Source organism: Acanthochromis polyacanthus, chromosome 13 (assembly GCF_021347895.1).
Source record: "Acanthochromis polyacanthus isolate Apoly-LR-REF ecotype Palm Island chromosome 13, KAUST_Apoly_ChrSc, whole genome shotgun sequence".
NCBI lineage: Eukaryota > Metazoa > Chordata > Actinopteri > Pomacentridae > Acanthochromis > Acanthochromis polyacanthus.
The window spans coordinates 10811698-10829862 of NC_067125.1; the positions used below are offsets into that span (position 1 = coordinate 10811698).

Here is an 18165-nt window from a genome sequence, read left to right on the forward strand (position 1 = left end):
AAAAGGACGAAAAGAAATAAAATTAAATTTAGCAAAAGTACCAACAATTTCCACTAGAAAATAAAACTAATTAATTAAGAGCAGTGTGAAAAAAGAACTATCTTTAGCTCACTTTTAAAAATGGCTACACTTGAGGCAAATCTAAGTTCTACAGCTAGCTGGTTCAAGCAGTGAGCAGCATAGTGAGTAAACACATTTTGACTTTGTCTCGTCTGAACTCTAGTCAGAGATAAAAAATAACAACATGTTGGTTTAGGAGGTCATATTAGTGTATAACAAGGTAGTAGTGTGGTAAAAGCATGGTTGTGTTGGATCAGTCTGCTCAAGGGAATCCAAGGAGAAAAAAGAAAAGACCCAAAATGTCATTTAATAGTGCATATTCCAAAACAAGTCCAACAGTCTATCAAATAATCTCATGCCAACTTACATAAAATTCAGTTTCTTCTTTGTGGCGGTTGCATACTCACTCTTTGCTCCTCTCCCCTCAGGCAGAATGCTGCAATGCATCCGGATTCTTTCTAGAAGCTTTTAGATTGTTGAATTCTGGTGGTGCTCTGTAGCTCTCCACCTATCACCCACCTACCTGTAACGATAGACACGTTTTTACATGTGAAATACAGGCCACTTGGCCAAATGAACACCTACCTCATAGCACAGTTTTTGCACACATGCCTATTTATCTGTTTACCACTGGTAAACATTTGTGCATATTGTTTATATTGCTTGCAATTTCCCTTATTCTTTATTTATTTATTTGACTCCCAACCTGGACCAAAGTACTAATTTAATGCCACCTTATCTGAATGCATGTGCTGACATGACAATAAAGAACCTTTGGTAATCCAGTTGGATGCAGGAACTCCTCTCTACCATGAAGTGGTGCTGTCTACAACCTGGTCAGAGAGCAATGGACTAGAACAGGTTAACTTATACTGCAACGCTATCTGTAATCACCCCTTTCATTTTCCTTGGATAATTAGGTTAGAATAGCATTATCTGTATCTGTGAATTTAACTAATCAATATCTGAGCATTTAGTATGACTCGTTTAATAAATCAACCACACATTACGACCACTGACAGATGAAGTGAATAAGATTGATCATCTTGCTATACTATGCAATGCAGGCAAACCTTAAGTCCTGACATTCTTGTTGATGTTGCACCACCCACCTAAACATTGCAGGTCAAGCAATCCCCCCTGTCTGGTCTAGGTATGTCCAGCAGAATTCACTGCCACCATCCTGGTGCCACAAGACATCCCCAGAGGTCCTGTGTCCATGCCCCACTGGGTCAGAGGAGTTTTAGCAGCATAAAGGGGACCAACATAATATTAGGCAGGTGGTAATAATACTATGCCTGGTTGGTGTATCTTGCTTATAGATCTTGTTTTAACACTTATTTCTATTTCCATGCTGTAATAGTTGCTGTTTAAGCAAGTATCACTTTTTTACAGGTCACATTTATAAACAGAAAAATTATTATCAATATTATCATTATCATTATTCAAGAAAGCCATGATTATTACTATTATTGATATTATTATTATTACTATTATTTCACTGCATGTAATTGTGTGCGCCCTTATATGTGTGTTGTGGGGACATAGGGACAATGATTCTCAGTTTTAATAACTATATCTGTCTACAGACTACAAATCTCTCTTTGTGAGAATGGAATTTAATTATTATGGAAACACAGCTAATGCTTTTGCTTTTAATGGCAAAATGTTCATTATGGGATCTTGCAGAGACCCTTTAGCCCCTCAGAAGGTCCGGGCAATTTCTCACCGCACTAGTGACATTTACCTGTCCATTGAATCGGCAGTAGAACCATGCCAAAGGTTCTGAAAGCATAACATTTGAGCATAGGTAGCATTTTATTGAATGAAAAATATTCAGATTTTAATCATAACAGAGAGCTGTGAGCATCTTGGCCGTGATTTGTCTGAAGCCCTTACTGGCACTGTAGAAGGGATCCGCTATAAACTGTGAACATCCTTTTGTGTAGATTTCAGTTCTGTATATATTCCAGTTCTGTAATGTGTGAGAATCATTGCTATTATTTTGTCTAGGTCGGCCATTTGAACGTGTCATAGTAATGGTAAAGCGGCATATACCTTTAAAGCCTCATGTCTGATCATACATAGCGCAGCAGTTTGGAAGGAATCACTGAATCATGGGAACCAGTGATAATGCGCACTTCTTTGTCACCAAGGCAACCACAATACGTTTCTGTGGATGAAGTCATTTGTTACGCTGATCGTTGCCATGGTTACAACCTAGAGAGGGCGCTGCGGAGGAGCGTTCCACGTAAAATGACGCAGGGCGGGGGCGTGCCCGCGATGCGCGCTGCGCAAGGCTGCTTGTTGTTCCCGCAGAGAGGCGAGAAGATGGCGGCCGTGTCAAGCGGAGGTGCTGCTGGGTCCGCTGCGGCCGGGATTACGCACTCTGCCCGACCGACCCACGCAGGCATGGGCTCCCAAAACCGAGCCCAGCCATCCTCCGGGATCAGCCACTCCGGTCGTACCAGCACGGCCACCGGGTGCATCACAAATCCCGTACACACTTCGGCCACCAGGCCCCCCCCCAGCCCGAGTGGGCCACTACGAAATCGAGCGGACCATCGGCAAGGGAAATTTCGCGGTTGTTAAACTAGCCACACACATCATTACTAAAGCAAAGGTAAGACGACTGGTGTCCGAGCGTTAGAGGCGAACAATTGCAAGTTGTCATTGTTTTATTTTAAGCTTTTTCAGCCTTGTACTCAGGATGACGCTAGGGCCTTCAGGCTCCGGAGACACAGCGGCCAGCCCGCTTTGGTGACACCGCTGCTCGGTATAGTGGGAGTCAGTTCGACACGGGACATCACCTTTAGCTTCTGGGTACATTATATATACCGTAAGATGCATGTAATTCCACATTAAATAAATTGTACTGTTTTTACATGAAGCTAGAAAGGCCCGAGGTTAATGTGTGGCAAAGCGCAGAGGACGGAGAGAAGGGTATTGACGAAGATGAAAAAGAGGAGACAGACGATACTGTAGTAGCTAGCTTAGCTTACTAGCTAATTAGCTGTTTGGTAAGACTCGTATGTCGTTGAGACTGATGCCAAGGTACAAGGCTGAAAAGTTTGGGAGACCCTTCGAGAATAACTTAAAGTTAACAATGAACTTCCAAAGTTGATAGGTGTGAGTTTCCCAGATATTGAAAACTCTCTTTGTAATTCATCATGAAAGTACCACCGAAAACTGCTGAAACTCGGCTATGGCAGAGCTAAAGACCGTAGCGTTTTAATTTAGCCAGCTGCACAGACAATAACGTTAGATGTGCAAACTGCTTTTCGTTCTCTATTTTGTGTCAGGAAAGTTTCCTAAATCTTTCTAATCTAACTTGCCCAGTTTGTCAAAGCTGTACTTCAGCTGCGTGTGCCATTGTTTGTGGTAGTGAGATATACCAGTTTCTAGATAGATGACATGTTCATAGATCCTCCCAGACAACAGCACACTGACATAGCAAAATTAACGGTTTCAAAACTGCCAGCACACACTTGTAATGTACGTTTATCCTTTTGAATTGTGTTTGTGCCAGTTAGCAATATAGTGACAAGCAAATGCTAGAATGAACGAATGATATTCGTGTAAAACAAGACCATTTATAATGAGTAGATGCCATACATTGAGTTTGGCCTCAAGACAGCTCTGCGCTTTATACTTAATTCTATTATCATCTGTGGCAAACAGAATTTTTGGCTTTACAAGAAGAAGGGAATGCTCAAATGTGCAGTTTTGCGTGTGAACAAACTGTTGTCAGTATCTCATCAGATGGGCTGCTAGTGTAAGCCTTAAAAGATTCAAGTTTGGGAATTTGACAATAGAGACAGCCATAAGATTTCTACTAGTAACCACTTTGTCTTTTTTGATTAACAATTTGTTCCAGAATTTCACTCAGTATTGTGACATTAGCAGCTTTAATTTGATGATGATATGACTATTGTGATCAATGTCAACATCCATTATGATGGATCCCCAGTTGAATGGTCAGAAGAAATGGGGGTAATTGAAGCCTGCTTCCTGGCAGATTTGGCAATGTAATTGTTTTGTTTGTTTTTTTAACCCAGATGAAGAGCCTTTAATTCAGATGGCATAAATAAAGGTGTGTCGTGGCTTCTGAGTGTGTAGCTTTACCTCCATGCCCTTGTTGACGCACAGACAGGCAGACACAGGTCATTTGAATGCTTTGCACCACATAACTCAGAAAACCTTCCATTTAGTTTTCATGAGGCCAAAATAAACGTGGGGTCAGTGAGCTGTGGAGTGGTTTTCATCGATGTAGAAGATGCTTGTTGAATGACCTTAACTGCGTTATGATTATGAGTATATATATTTTAATTGCAGGTATGGGAGACATATTCTCAACCTCTTATAAGAGCAATACAAAGACAGTAGCGATACAATAATTGCCAATTGATAACTCCTTGTGTGTGAAGTTGTTTTTGTTTGTCTGGATGTGTGTCGCCATGTGTCTGAGACAGACGGGGACAAAATGACACGGACTGATAGAATGAAAGAGAGGCCTTGTTTGTCGTCTGTTGATGGTGGTCACAGACAGACCAAATCAGTTCATGATTTTGATCAACAAGCACAGGGGTTTCAGCGTCCCTAGTTGCTCATGAATATCAGAAGAATAGGCGTGTGCTTTTACATGCCTGTGGATATCATGAATATGGATATGATGATCAGTCATCAGATGAAAATGTGCTCTGGAGCCTTGTTTTATGGCTAGGTTTTATAACGATCCGATGAGAAATGCTGACTAGTCAAAAATAGCCCAAACAACTCTCTCCGTTGTTCGATGGAGCTGGATGATATCCTGCAGTGCAGTCACACAGAAGAGGACCTGGATTATTTATACTTGGTAGCTTAGAAAAGCCAGAAAGGGATGGTCCGCTTTCTATGCCCCGTTTCCTCTCTGTTGTTTTTGTAAAAACGTAAAAGATCCCACAGGCAGTTTGTTCACAGTTGGTTTCCCCAACACACACCTCCATTTCAACCATGTCTTCTATATGCTTACTTAACACAGAGGTAGTCACACAATACAAACACTCAGAGGGCAGACAACTAGTGTGCTGCACCTCGATGTTGTCATAAGTGAAAGTTCATCTCATCCCGACAAATGACACTTAGTGAAGTGGAAGTCAAAAACAAGACTTTTGTTACTCTTACCCAGACGTTGTGGCAGAGACAGTTTTGCCACACTTTTGCTTGTTTATCTTGATAAATCTTGGTTTTTGTCTTCAAATGATCGTTAAACATTATTGCTGGTCATGACCCTTCGACAAGGGGTTTTAAGTTTCTGATTCACATCAAAGTGAAACTCTTAGTTTAAAGGGAAACTCCACCACTTATTGCTGTATGAATTAGGGACTTAGTGAGCTGTGACCAAACCATCATAGTTTTTAATCATTTTTAATCACTGCTCTAGTATTAAGAATCAATTTGTGCATATTATGCGTATCAGTAAGTGACAAAATATAATGAAGCTGCCAGTGATTATTTCAGTAGCAGTGCATTTATTTTTCCATTTATTCAGTACATTGTTTATAAAGTATCCTACAATAGGGAGAACTGCAATCAGTTTTCAATGTGAAAAGTTTCAATGTTTCAACGTGACATCCAAAACATTGCCTTTGTCGTCAGACCAGAACGGATGTATTTCATTTTGTAGTGATAAAACTGAGATAAAATCTGATCTTGTATTTGGGAATGTAGACGTTTGCATTTTTGCTAGACAAATTACAAAAATCAAAAAGCTTTTAAAACAAATGATTCTAAACGTCTGTCTCCCCCTTTTTATTGATGTAACCTAGTCAAAATCCGTATTGTTTGGCTTCCCCAGTCATGTCAGTCAAGTTTCATGTTAAACTGGTCATTTAGAACTCTGAAATATGCTAACATGTGATGTAGGAGCTCTGGAGTGCCTGGTTAAACTTGTTACACATAGTGCTTCTTATATAAAACACAAAGAGCCATGATGATTACAGATTTTTTTTCTGTAACAAAGATAATGAAAAGTAATGGCCGTGCTGCACTTTGCTGGGTGTTAATTAGGACTGTGGTTGCCTTTAATCTAAATGATATTTCACATCCTGACCACTTAACAGGTGGCAAATTTGCACATCCTTGTTGGCATATGCCTTTTAACAGCCCTGTCAGCATTTGTATGGAGTCAATTTTTTTATGCACAGTTAATTAAATATAATCCATGGCGACTTTCATCTTTGATCATTCCAGATCTGAAATTTTTAGGGGTTGTAATCTTATTAGTCATGTATCATAACACATCTTTGGTCCAGTCTCTAGGTAAATGGGCAGAGTGCTAAAATTTACTGATAGTGCTGATGGGCAGGTAATGAAGTTTGCAGCCAGAGTGCTGCAAATTTTTTAAAATATTATTATTTTTTGCCACAAATACATATTAATATGCTTAATTTTATTGACATGATAGTGGCAGACATGCTTTCCCCACAACTGATTAATGTTGGCATTTATTTGTTTAAATGAAAGGTAATTGCAGTTCATAGCTAGAATGATGACTCAGAGAAATTCGGCCTGTTGGTTTTAATGTTATCTTGTTGTGAAGAAGAAACAGCAAAAGCAACTCTAATCTTAATCTTTATTAAATTGTAAGAAACAAGTTTGCTTGTAAAATTTGAGTTGAATGTTCTGTCAGTCATGTAGCTGCTTGACTAGTTATGTCTGTCTCTATTATCTACATTAATATTTTGCTTTTTGTCTCCAGTAATGCATCTATTTCCTCCTGTTGTTTGTCATGCTTGATAAACTCACTGAAATAGTGAATATGTTGGCCTGCCATTGTATGTATGTATAGCATCTGGGCAAAGGATGTATGCTTAGTGCCCTTGTATCACCTCTGTAGACATCAAGTCAAGACACACACTTAAAAAGCCTTTTGTCTTTGTGTTAATGCAGCAAGGTGAGCTGTGGGCAGAAGAAGACTGTGCCAGTTAGAAATCACAACTCTCATCATCCACTGCACTGGCTTGTCAGAGGCGACTGTGTGTTGCCAAAAGTTCATAGTTGGAGAAAGGTCGCTCCATTGAAGTCTTACTGGTTCCATGGTTTCAGTCCTAATGATGGTGGTGCCAGATCCCAACCACCAATTTTCAATGGAAATGACTTGCCATTGGTTGAGCTCATTGTCTGGCATGAACACAATGTGTTTAATTGTGCGCTTTTTTTTCCAGGTGCATTTAGATTTCATACTTCACCGTATTTCAGCCTGGCTGGGACCTCGGTTTCACTTTGTCATTGAAATGACTGCCTTGTGTTGTGATTGGTAAATGGCACTGTGTGGCATGTCCTGACCTGTGTGTTGGTGGGGAAGCAGGGTTTCCCCCTGTTCTTCAGTCCTCTTTTTCCTGTGTTCTCCCCTTTCCTCCCATGTGTTTTTGGTAAGAAAAGGACAAGCAAAAGGAAGAGGGCAGGCAGGATGGCAAGAGTTAGGTAACGGGCCTAATGTACTGTGTAACAATTTCACTCACTCCTTCAGACACACTCGCACACAGCTCTCAAACACACAGCAGTCTCTCTGTTTCTCAAAGACACACATACACATGCCCAAATGTGATTTCATTTGGGTGAGTAATATGACAAAGGCTGGGTTTCTGCTTGACTTATCTTCCTGCCCTCTAGTCGTCTTCTGCTGCATCTCAGTAGTATGACTCCACAGCCATCCGGCTTCAAAAGGGGAAGAACACAGACCAGACTAAGTGTGTGTCTCTGTTACATGACATGATGAAGGGCTGTGTAGGCTTCATCAGATATCCTTGTATTGTGCCCCAGTGTTCATTTTGACACCCGATGTTGGCTTAGCTTATATCTTTTTATCTAAATGTGTTTTGTTTTGTCATTACATTTGAGTAATTTGATTTTAGCTTTAGTCAACAAAACCGAAAGGCATTATAGTTTAGATATTGTCAGGTATATTTTATTCCTATTTCTGTGTTCTTAGTTTTTGTATCTTCCAGGCATTTTGAACTGGTGGCCATCTTTGTGTATGGTTACCCTGGTGACGGGTGTTATTCGTGTCTGTCGTGAGACTAATGGAAACAGCTCAGCGTTCATCTCTGTCTGCTCTGCAGTGTCCGAACAGCCAGACTCTCACCAGTAAATTCAGTTGACATTATCATTTCCAAACTGTGTTTGAGCAGAGTTGCTCTATCTGTTTCTATCATCCTCACCTAGCATTAGCATCAGCTCTCCACTGAACAGCAGCTCATTCAGAACAGAACGTTCACTCACTTGTTTGCTAAAGTCCTGTTTACTGTCTCTGTTCACATGGAGATTCTTATAACAGGGATATTTTTTAGCAAACATCTAGTGCATGATTTAGGTGTAATTAGCTGATTCATTTCTTTGGTACCAAGACGAGATGTGCAACTGAAAGTGAAATTAACGTTACATTCAGACCAGTAGATTACATTATACTGCTTTAGAATACTAGCAAACTGTATAAATGCTGCTGCCTACGTGTTGGTTTCAACTGTTTTGTAGCTGCTTCTTGACTCATTCTTCTTGTAATTTGTGGATACCTAGAGTTTACTTGTTTATTCTGAAGACTGGTTACATTATTTAAAAAAATCACATTATTGAGAGGAACATTAAGTTAATGAATGCAAGATGCTCCCTGTTAGGAACAGTACCATAATATAGACAAATGCCTAAATCTACTTCTGAACAAAAGATAATTTGGGCATCAGAGGAAATTGTTACTAATCATGAGAGCAGTATGAGATTTCACATGAACTAAATACAATAATTGGTTCATTTGGCCATTTGTCCGTCTTGAACATTTTTGTTAAGTTTTCATTTGTTGACAAAAAAAACCTAAAGCATTCCTTCAAAATTTTTGTTAAAAAAGTACTTTTTATTTAGTTTTTTCTTAGTTTTTATTGACGAAATAGTACTGTTATGTACCTCATGAACTATATCAACATCTATGACCCACGTTTCTGTACTGAGGCCAACAATTATGTTTATATATGTTTCGTACATGCACAGCATGTACCCCCCCCGGCAGCTGTGTACGTACAGGGCAGCACAGTCTGTCGCAACTAAAACTACCAAGTGAAGAAAGGTCACTTGATTGAAATCTTCATTGTTTCCGTAGCAAATATGGTGGCACAAACCCCTAACCACCAGTTGTCAGTATACTACTCACTTGCTATTGGCTGAACTCTTCTTCTTGTTAGTTTTTTTGTTCACCCAAACTTTGACTAGATGAAACAGGATTTGTCAGGTATACGAAGACTTCTCGTCTCAGAATCAGCTTGGCTTCTTTTGACTGTTTGAATTGATTGCTCAGTGAAGATGTAGCCCCTCTAGTTAGACTGGAGCTACAAATAATGTTGATATTCACTGCTGAATAATGTAATTATTCCCTCAGTTTATTGTTTAAATGTTTTTTTGTTGTTGTTTTTTTTAAAAAGCCCAGTACAACTTTCTAGAGCCTGAAGTGGAGTCTTGATTTTCTGACACAAACACAATGCTGTTGAATTTCTTGTATTACACATTTACAAAACTAGTATTGGTGATAATTAACTTTTTGGATTTTTAATATATTTTTTTCACCAAAAAAGCTGCTCATCACTTTCAATTTAATTTCCAAATCGATTAATTGACAAGCAACTACAACAGTAATGTGAGCATTTGGTTTAATGGCAGTGGTATGATGTGATGGTGAAGGTCAAGATCATAAGACCCGCTATGGCAAGACAGGATATACAGAAGTTCTAGCAAGGAGGAAGTGTAGAGAAAACAAACTGAATTTCTATATTTAGGGTTTATCCTCTGTTGAACAATTTTTTTTAAAGGACTGGAAGGAAGCATGTTATGAAGTTGACTTTAGGTGGTCAGTTCACTGCACCAATATGATGGTTTGTCCTTGTAAATCTTAAAGTAGAGTTTGAATATGTGCCTATTCTTATTTTTTGACCATATAGAGATATACTTCCCTTGGCAGGGCCAAACTACAAGTGCTGGTTTCTTCTTTGTAACATGATCATAAAGGGAATATGCATCATGCGGAGGGATGGTGTCATGAGCGAACTCCTGTCTAGAGCATGTGCAATTCCAATTCCTGCCTCTGCCTCAATATCATCTTCAAGAAAGAGCTTTAGTTTCATATGTAGTGCATTGAATTTGTCAATTTGTCCTATAAATAAAATGCTAATAAAGTTATGGTTATCATCATGGTACAAATGCACACATTTCTGGAGCGGTTCACAATGTGCCTGGCTTTTAAGAGTTTTGTGTTCATCAAACCTAGTAGCCAAATACTACTCATGATTATGCCTGCATGCCTCTCAAATTTTACTCATCATAAAGTGGGTGCTGTGCTACACAAGAAGAGACAGAAGCTGCAAAACTGGCAGATGAATGTGTGATGTCCAGTTTCTCTACACTCTAGCATGTCCCCAGTCTTGTACTTTCAGTTTAACACACTCGACTGAGTCATTTCCACACATTAACTCATACAAGTGCACCGCACACAAGTGGAACACCTCTGAAAAGCATTGTGCTGACTCATAGCGCATGTACCTTCACCATGTGAATGTGCAAAGTACAGTCATAGAGAGGTGCAATTTCCACTGACCTGTCTTGACCTAATCGTCATGTGTGTTTGTGATGGCGTGATTTCTTTGTGCCTTTATTTGTGCACATGCCAAAGCCATAATTTTAGATTCATATGTTGCAGCTTTTAGTTAGCAATTGTAAAGAGGAGGTTGACTGACAACGGTGGGTGACATGTTTTCGACCTGAACAGAGGTGTGTGTATGCATGTGTGTGAGTCTCCTCCTCATGCTGATGTGGGTTAAGCCTGAGCATTACACCTTCTGTGGGTGTTGTAATCTGTCTCCTGTTGATGAAGGTTAACCTCATGCATTATATCACCATACCACTGTGTGTGAACACAGATGAGAATGCAAGATGCACTTTCTCCTGCTTCCCACTGTAGACGTTACACCATAGACCCAGTTCTCTGTTTAGAATCGTAGTTGAGTCATGGATGGATGTTTTCAAAGTGAAAATTGTAGCTTTAAGGAGTGCTGGAAGGAACATCATTTACCCAATCTTTCTTGACTCTACATGCTATGTAATCTTTTATATATGTTAGTAAATTTTAATCTAAACTATATCTAGAAATAAATGCGAGTAATGTATTATTTGTTTAGTTTGCATTGGGATAGGAATACATCAACAAGCACTATAGTCAAATGTCTTTTAATCATCAGTAATGTACTAAATACCATTTTGAAATATTTTGATTGATCTCATCCCATAGCATCTCATAAATATAGCAGATGCAAAATCATTTAAAAATAGTGATAACAGCACATTTTCAGACAGTCTCCCCAGGGAGACAATAATCATTTTGAATTGGGCTTGTACATTTTAAAGCGTTACAAAAAGCAAGAGAGCAACACATGGAAAAAGAACACTAGATGGACATAGACGACGCCTGGCTCCAACTCACCTCTACACAGCTGGCTGATCACAATGTGAAAGAAGTGCGAATCTCGGCTTGTCAGTTTTCAGATGCTACAGATAGCGTGGGGACAGCTGCTATCCAGCATCAGAAAGGTACAGAGAACATGGATTCAGGAGCTGTCTGATCACCCAGCATGCAGTTTTTACACACTTTAAATCCAGTTTAGTGTACTATATGTCATTTATGCCTAAGAGTTATGGAGTGGGAGTGTTACACTTTGATAATTTGTTAATGTTCAATTGTAATTTAAGAAGCCACTCATGCTCTGCTATGTACACAGCTTCTTAGAATTTAACAACATGGCATAGGTCATGCCCTTATCTGACACATCATTATAAACAAGGCAAGACAGTGTCATGTTTTATAAAGTAAATATTTTACGGTGGTAAATGCTAACCACCGGCATTGACATTTCCCTGTTGCAGAACAACAACAAATGGGCATGAGGGACGGCATGTTACACGATAAACACTTTCTCACACAATGCACCTTGAGATTTACTGTACAATAAATGTATTGTGATGTGATGATACAGCAGTGTCACCTTCATTCAGCCAGCTCATTTTTGTGCCTATGTTAATATTTAACGCATAATATTTAAGTGTTTTGCTGTGTCATATCATTAACTTGCGTAAAAGCTCCTAACAAGCTCCTAGTGATCCTGCTCCTACTAACCCCATATAGTAGGTGAATCGCTGTTGCACATTTGGAAATCACAGGAAACATGAGTGATAATCGATCCAAAAAATTTCCATTGTGGTAAGAGAGGGACCTAAAGGATGATACTAATACCAGTTTGAGCTATAGGCCAAGTGTTACAATTTGCCTGCACTTTTCTTGACATATTACAGAATTTCTCCAAGTGCAGTAATGTTTATATGCAACACCTTACTTCTAATAATGAGTAGCTCCACTCATGGCAAAAGAAATACTACATTTTTCTGAAATATGAGAACATTCAACTTGGACTACGTACCACAATAACGACCATGTATTTATTAAAAGAAAAATTGAGGATAAAGAAGATGAAGTCTGTTTTCTCCAGCTATGGTTTGTGTTATTGCTGGCATGAAACTCCTTGGGAAGCATAAATGGATAGTTCCTCACCTTCCCCCCCCCCCCCCCCATTCTGTTCCTTAGTTCTCTGGTTAAGATGTATGTTTTGTTTACAAAACAGTTTTTGTTGCTATCAGCTTTGGTTATGTCTTGTGTAATGTGAAACTCGAGTAGGTGTGTGTGCTACGTACTGTAAAGTAAATAGTCCAGACTCCTCCGCTGGGCACCAGCTGCTCTGACATGGTGCCGTGTTGAGGTCACCGTCTTGTGATCGGAGGGGCTATGTGACACTTCATCTCATTGCAACTGACCTCTCAGGAGTGTGGGAGTGTGAACCCAGATCTTTTGATGGAAATTTCCACAGTTAGCTAGCTTACAGCCGATTGAATAACTTGACATTGCTAAGGAACACGCTCCAATCACAACACATTTCCTTTAAGTTGACTGGAAGTGAAGCTTGAAACCCAGCTTTTGAGATTTTCACTTGTCACATGCTTTTTTTGTGTGTTTTGCAGCTTGATTGGCTAGCATCACCACAGCTCTAGTTAGGACCCTGTCTGCTAGCTTGACCAAGTTGTCATTTCTTTTTAGGGATGCAAAATTCATTTCATTGTTCGCCATATTAAAAATCATCCTTTCTCTATATTGAGAGAAATGCAGCAATGAAGTGACCGATACGTTTAATCTGAAATGTTTGCAGCTGTATAGTGTCTGTAAACTCCTGCCCAGCCCAGATGTTTCTTTGTGTCTGTTTTGCCATTTTTCTCGTAAACCAACTCCCAGTCTCAAGGTTTCATATTCAGACGTACACACGACAATGCATAATTGTAATTGTAACTCGGCTTTCCCTTTTTCACAAATCTCCCTATCCCCAAAGTGGGCATAATGTGTATGTGTAGATGTCCGCATCCGTTTGAGTGTGGGAGTGTTCGTGTGATCCAGATGTCCTGTTGGTACTCTCCAGAAGATGCAAAGGGGAGCAATTGCGTCAACAAAACTGGACAAATGCCATTTCCAAGAATAGGTTCCTCCGTCTTAAAATACCACATAGACACACATACCAAACAGCTGCATACGTGCACTGAGAAACATACATGCCCAGAGTTGTTTGTGGTAATGATGTTCAGTGTGTTTACATGTTTGTAAGATTTCAGCAGCAGTTACAAATAGAACAGTGTTTGTGTGGGGCAGGTTAGCAACATCTTAAGCTAGAGTGACACATACATACACACTTCTTAAAGAAATTTAAAGGACAGATTATTAGTTTTTTAAAACATGAACTAAAATATAGTACAACTCATCAAATATATGTTGCAGGCCAAATTAGAATCCAGGCAGATTTTAAATCTGCCTAGGCGGAATTAGGAGTTTGATTTTGCCTAGGCGAAATCAAACTCCTACCATGGTTGTTGTACGGATTTCAATCTTGATATATCAATAGCCTGTATATTAGAAAGAATAACCCTAACCCTCTAACAGGATTTTGGTATACAGTATATGAAAAAAAAAAAAACAGAAACTACTTTGACAACATAATTTTTTGCCTGTTTATTTTGCCAAGTGTTGAGGACAAAAGTTGACATTACTTATAAAATAATTGTTTACCTTGTATCTAAAACCAAATTTCAAGGTGCATAATGTTAGGGAAAACAAATAATTACATTAACAGAGCATATCATATTCAAATCCCTTCAAATTTCAATCCAGCCTAGGCGAAATCAAAATTCTAATTCCGCCTAGGAGGATTTAAAATCTGCCTGGATTCTAATTTAGCCTGTAACATATACATTGTAGAACCTCAATTTTGGTGACCTGGCATAAGTTATTGTTATTAATTATTTGCAAAGAAGACCTAAACCAAACCAGTGCGTGTGTTTTCCTCAATATGTATAATACCCTCGAAGGTGAACTGAATACACACACTCTGAGCGGGATGAATGTTACTGTTACTGCTCTGTGCTCTCTTAGGAGTTCGCTCTTCCTTACTTCCCTTTCCCGTCTGAAACAGGATGTTGGCCTTGTCGTGCTTCAAATGCCCTCATCTTCTTTATGTCTGTTATCAGGAAAGAGAGAGCTCAGGATGGCAGTCCACACAATTTGACGGATGAGTTGCTGTTTGTATATGTATGTACGTGTGTGTGTGTGTGTGTGTGTATGTGAGAGAGAGAGCACTGCGTGCTTTTCATTTTTTCTATCCTCACTTCTCTATTTTTGGCAGAAGCTGTGTTTTGGGACATCCCCATTAGCTTCGCTTGATTAAGTCATTAAAGTCATCTACCCATTCCTAACTGGCAGAGCAAAGCTCCTGTCACACACCATCACAGTCCACACTACTGGAGCTTTTGTTGAGGGCTCACAAGTTACGCAAGAGTCGTGTCCACACTAGAAGGTCATGGTGTAGGTCAAGCTACCCAAGCAAACTGGAATTCAGAGAAACACTGTTGACAACACAGTTGTGCTAATCATTACCTAAGAAATGCCAATATCTATCAATATATTTATGTGCTAATAGATTTACTCTCCTAGGTCATTTTAGATTTCAGGGTCTGTCTGACTCACCCTCTCCTTACCTCATTTGCTTTTTATTTTCTTGGCGTGTTACTTTTCTTTGATTATTGTGTCATCACAGCAGTATTGCAAGGGCACTGGGACTGTGCCCCAGATTTGTTGCCTGTAATTTAAGTGTTGTCTAAATACCATTATTGTGAATGTATTGTGTGCATTTTCAAGACTCAAACGCAAACCATATCTCTTGGTTTAAGATGAATTCTTTCTTGTTTTGTCTCCTCAATCTTTACAGTCTTTCCTCTTCTGTCATCATTCATCCTTATCCATCTTTTTCTTGTCTCTCTGTCTCCAGGTGGCTATAAAAATAGTGGATAAGACCCAGCTGGACGATGAGAACCTGAAAAAGATCTTCAGAGAGGTGCAAATCATGAAGTTGCTGAAGCACCCCCACATCATCCGCCTCTACCAGGTACACACTCGCACTCACCCACAGAGCCAATAACACACACTGCTCAGATCTTATACCTTAGACCTGTGGCCCAATACGAGAAAAACCAATATGTGTTGATTACAAAAAAATTATATTATGTCATTGGTTTTGGTGTCAGCTGTACTAAGGTGTTGAATGATGACTGAATTATAAAATCTACCTGGAAAAATGTCAGTCTGTTACCATGGGAAGTCTGTGACACTGCCCAGTATAACCACAGTCTTCTGTCCAACAACTTCGCTCTAGCGAGATTCAGTGATCCTTTCTGTTTTTATCACCCAAAGCTTTCCAGGTGTATGGGGATTCTAACATCAGATCAATCCAACATCTTGCTGAAACAGCCACCAGCAGTTTAAACCTGTCAGTCAATTTGTAATAAAACTTGATGTTGAAATTTTCACACATACATAGATTGAACACTGCACTGAAGTACATGACAGTTTTGTTCTATTTAAATCTTTCTTGTTTGTATGCCAAGCAATGCTTACTCACTCTGTTGTGTAACTGGTGAACCGCCCATCACTAGAAGTTGGCCTGTCAGAGGGTCTGTAGGTCCTTGTTGTTATCATTTGTTTATGTCTTCAGGTGATGGAGACGGAGAGGATGATCTATCTGGTAACGGAGTACGCTAGTGGTGGAGAGATATTTGGTAAGGGAGTTCCCCACTGCTGCCTTTAATGTAGGCTGTCTTTGTCATTCCCTCTCATGTTCACTTTTCTTATTTGTCTCTGGTTCCGCTCGATTTTTTGACTTATACAAAACAACTTCCTTTAAAAGGTGAAGATTTGAAAAATGTCCAAATCTAAAAATGTTTTGGTCATAACGGGGTTCTGTTTTATTTTTGCCCCCAACCATTGGATTCTTTTTGTTAGGGCAAAACCGATATGGATTTTTTGAGCCGATGTCAATTCTGATATTTGGCAGAAAGAAAATACCGATAACTGATTAATCGACTAATTAATTTAAAAACATAAATAACGTTTTGGTCCCTTAACACTTATAACAACAAAGATATGAATTACAGGCTGAACATTTTACTGTTTTGTTCTTTAGTATTTGTTTATCTTTACGACAGAGAGGAATTTTTAAGTACAATAACATGCAACGAAGCATCAAACCTCTGGGAAATTATATAACCTTAAAAAAAGTCAATCTGTAAATGAGTTGTGGCATACATCTGGTCTGGTACTTCTTGTTGCTGCAAATTTGAGGTAGGCTATGCATATATACATTGTACATAAGCAGCATAATGAGTGAAGTTACTGGCAAAACATAATTTATGTAGCCCTCTGATGTCCTTCAATGTTAAGTCACATTTTCTCTACTCCATTATTTTCTTTGCCATGAAGTCATGACTCATATGAACCAAAATAAAAACCAGCGAAGCTTTTTTCAGATGTAAAACATGTCATCTTTGACAGAGTTGCATTTTAAATATATAATGGTCACAGATAGTCTGACACTAATGGTCCTCCATACCAGCACTCAAAGTGAGTTGCTGTTACAGTCTAGGTCATGTTACAGTATTTTCTCAAACTAAGAGTGACATCATGATGGCTGCTGAAGACAGTAATGTTAATCATTTTACTGAATAAACTCCCTCTCCTCTGCGTTCACATTACTCCTCCTTAAATGAGCCTCAACACGCAGCTGATGGAGTGATAAACAGTAGTTCTGTACTCTCAGATATTTTGTACACTTATGTTATTTCTGCAATTACTTACTGGCTTTTAAGCTGTTAGTTAATGCTATGCTAAGTTGGCATAACTACAGCAGTGTTACTGCTAACATAAACAGACAGGGAGTAACTTAAGCTAAGGTTCGATTCCTGCCCGCGGCCCTTTGCTGCATGTCTCCCCCCTACTCTTCTCCCCGTTTCCTGTCACTTGTCACTGCTACTATCAAAATAAAGCCGAAAAAGACAAAAAAAATTGGCACAACTTTAAAAACATTTCAAAACACAAATGCTCTTTTAATAACAGTTGAGACTTCAAGTCCCAGATAAGTTAAAGTTCCCAAGTCTTCAAAAAGGTTTCATCTTTGTGGTGTAATTGACATGTCAGATAGTCAAGTGAGATATAGCTGAGAACAGTCTTCTGCCAATGTATCCCAGAAGGAATACGGTCCGAGATCCAATTACCAAGCAAGCATTTTCTAGCACAGAAAGTAAGCATTCGATACAGTTTCTTATGGTATTTGTTGGTGATAACAGGGTCAATTAGTCCAAGCAAAGAAACATAGTGTTACTTGTCAAATCAGCTGTAAATATTTTATCCATTTCCAATCCAATCATATGCCAGAAATGTTGTACTTTTGAGCAGGACCAGAAGCAGTGTGTGAGGGTACCTGTCTCAACTTTACACTTCAGGCACATTGGGGTGGATCGGGAGACATGTTGAGTCGTTAATTTCACAACGTCATTATAAACTTACCTGTTGGCTCAGCCCACTCCTGTAATGTTGCCTGACTGTAGCTTACTCCTGTCCATTACTGAGGACTGAATGGAGTCAAAACTCCATGTATTGGACAAACACCGCAA

General features: G+C 39.3%; 1 protein-coding gene across 5 annotated transcripts in view; it reads left to right on the top strand.

Moving 5' to 3' along the window:
• The first annotated feature begins 2556 nt into the window (after positions 1–2556).
• The window catches only part of sik3 (SIK family kinase 3), a 41293-nt gene continuing 25684 nt past the window's right edge, over positions 2557–18165 (top strand). For 3 of the 5 annotated variants that reach the window (XM_051957792.1, XM_051957793.1, XM_022205801.2), the window contains exons 1-2: positions 15489–15605; positions 16212–16275. In XM_051957792.1, the coding sequence (XP_051813752.1) occupies positions 15564–15605; positions 16212–16275 (106 nt within the window). In that variant the 5' untranslated portion in view covers positions 15489–15563. Of the gene's footprint in view, positions 2684–15488; positions 15606–16211; positions 16276–18165 lie in introns of those variants that run through there. The other 2 variants (XM_051957794.1, XM_051957795.1) reach the window with 1 other exon arrangement.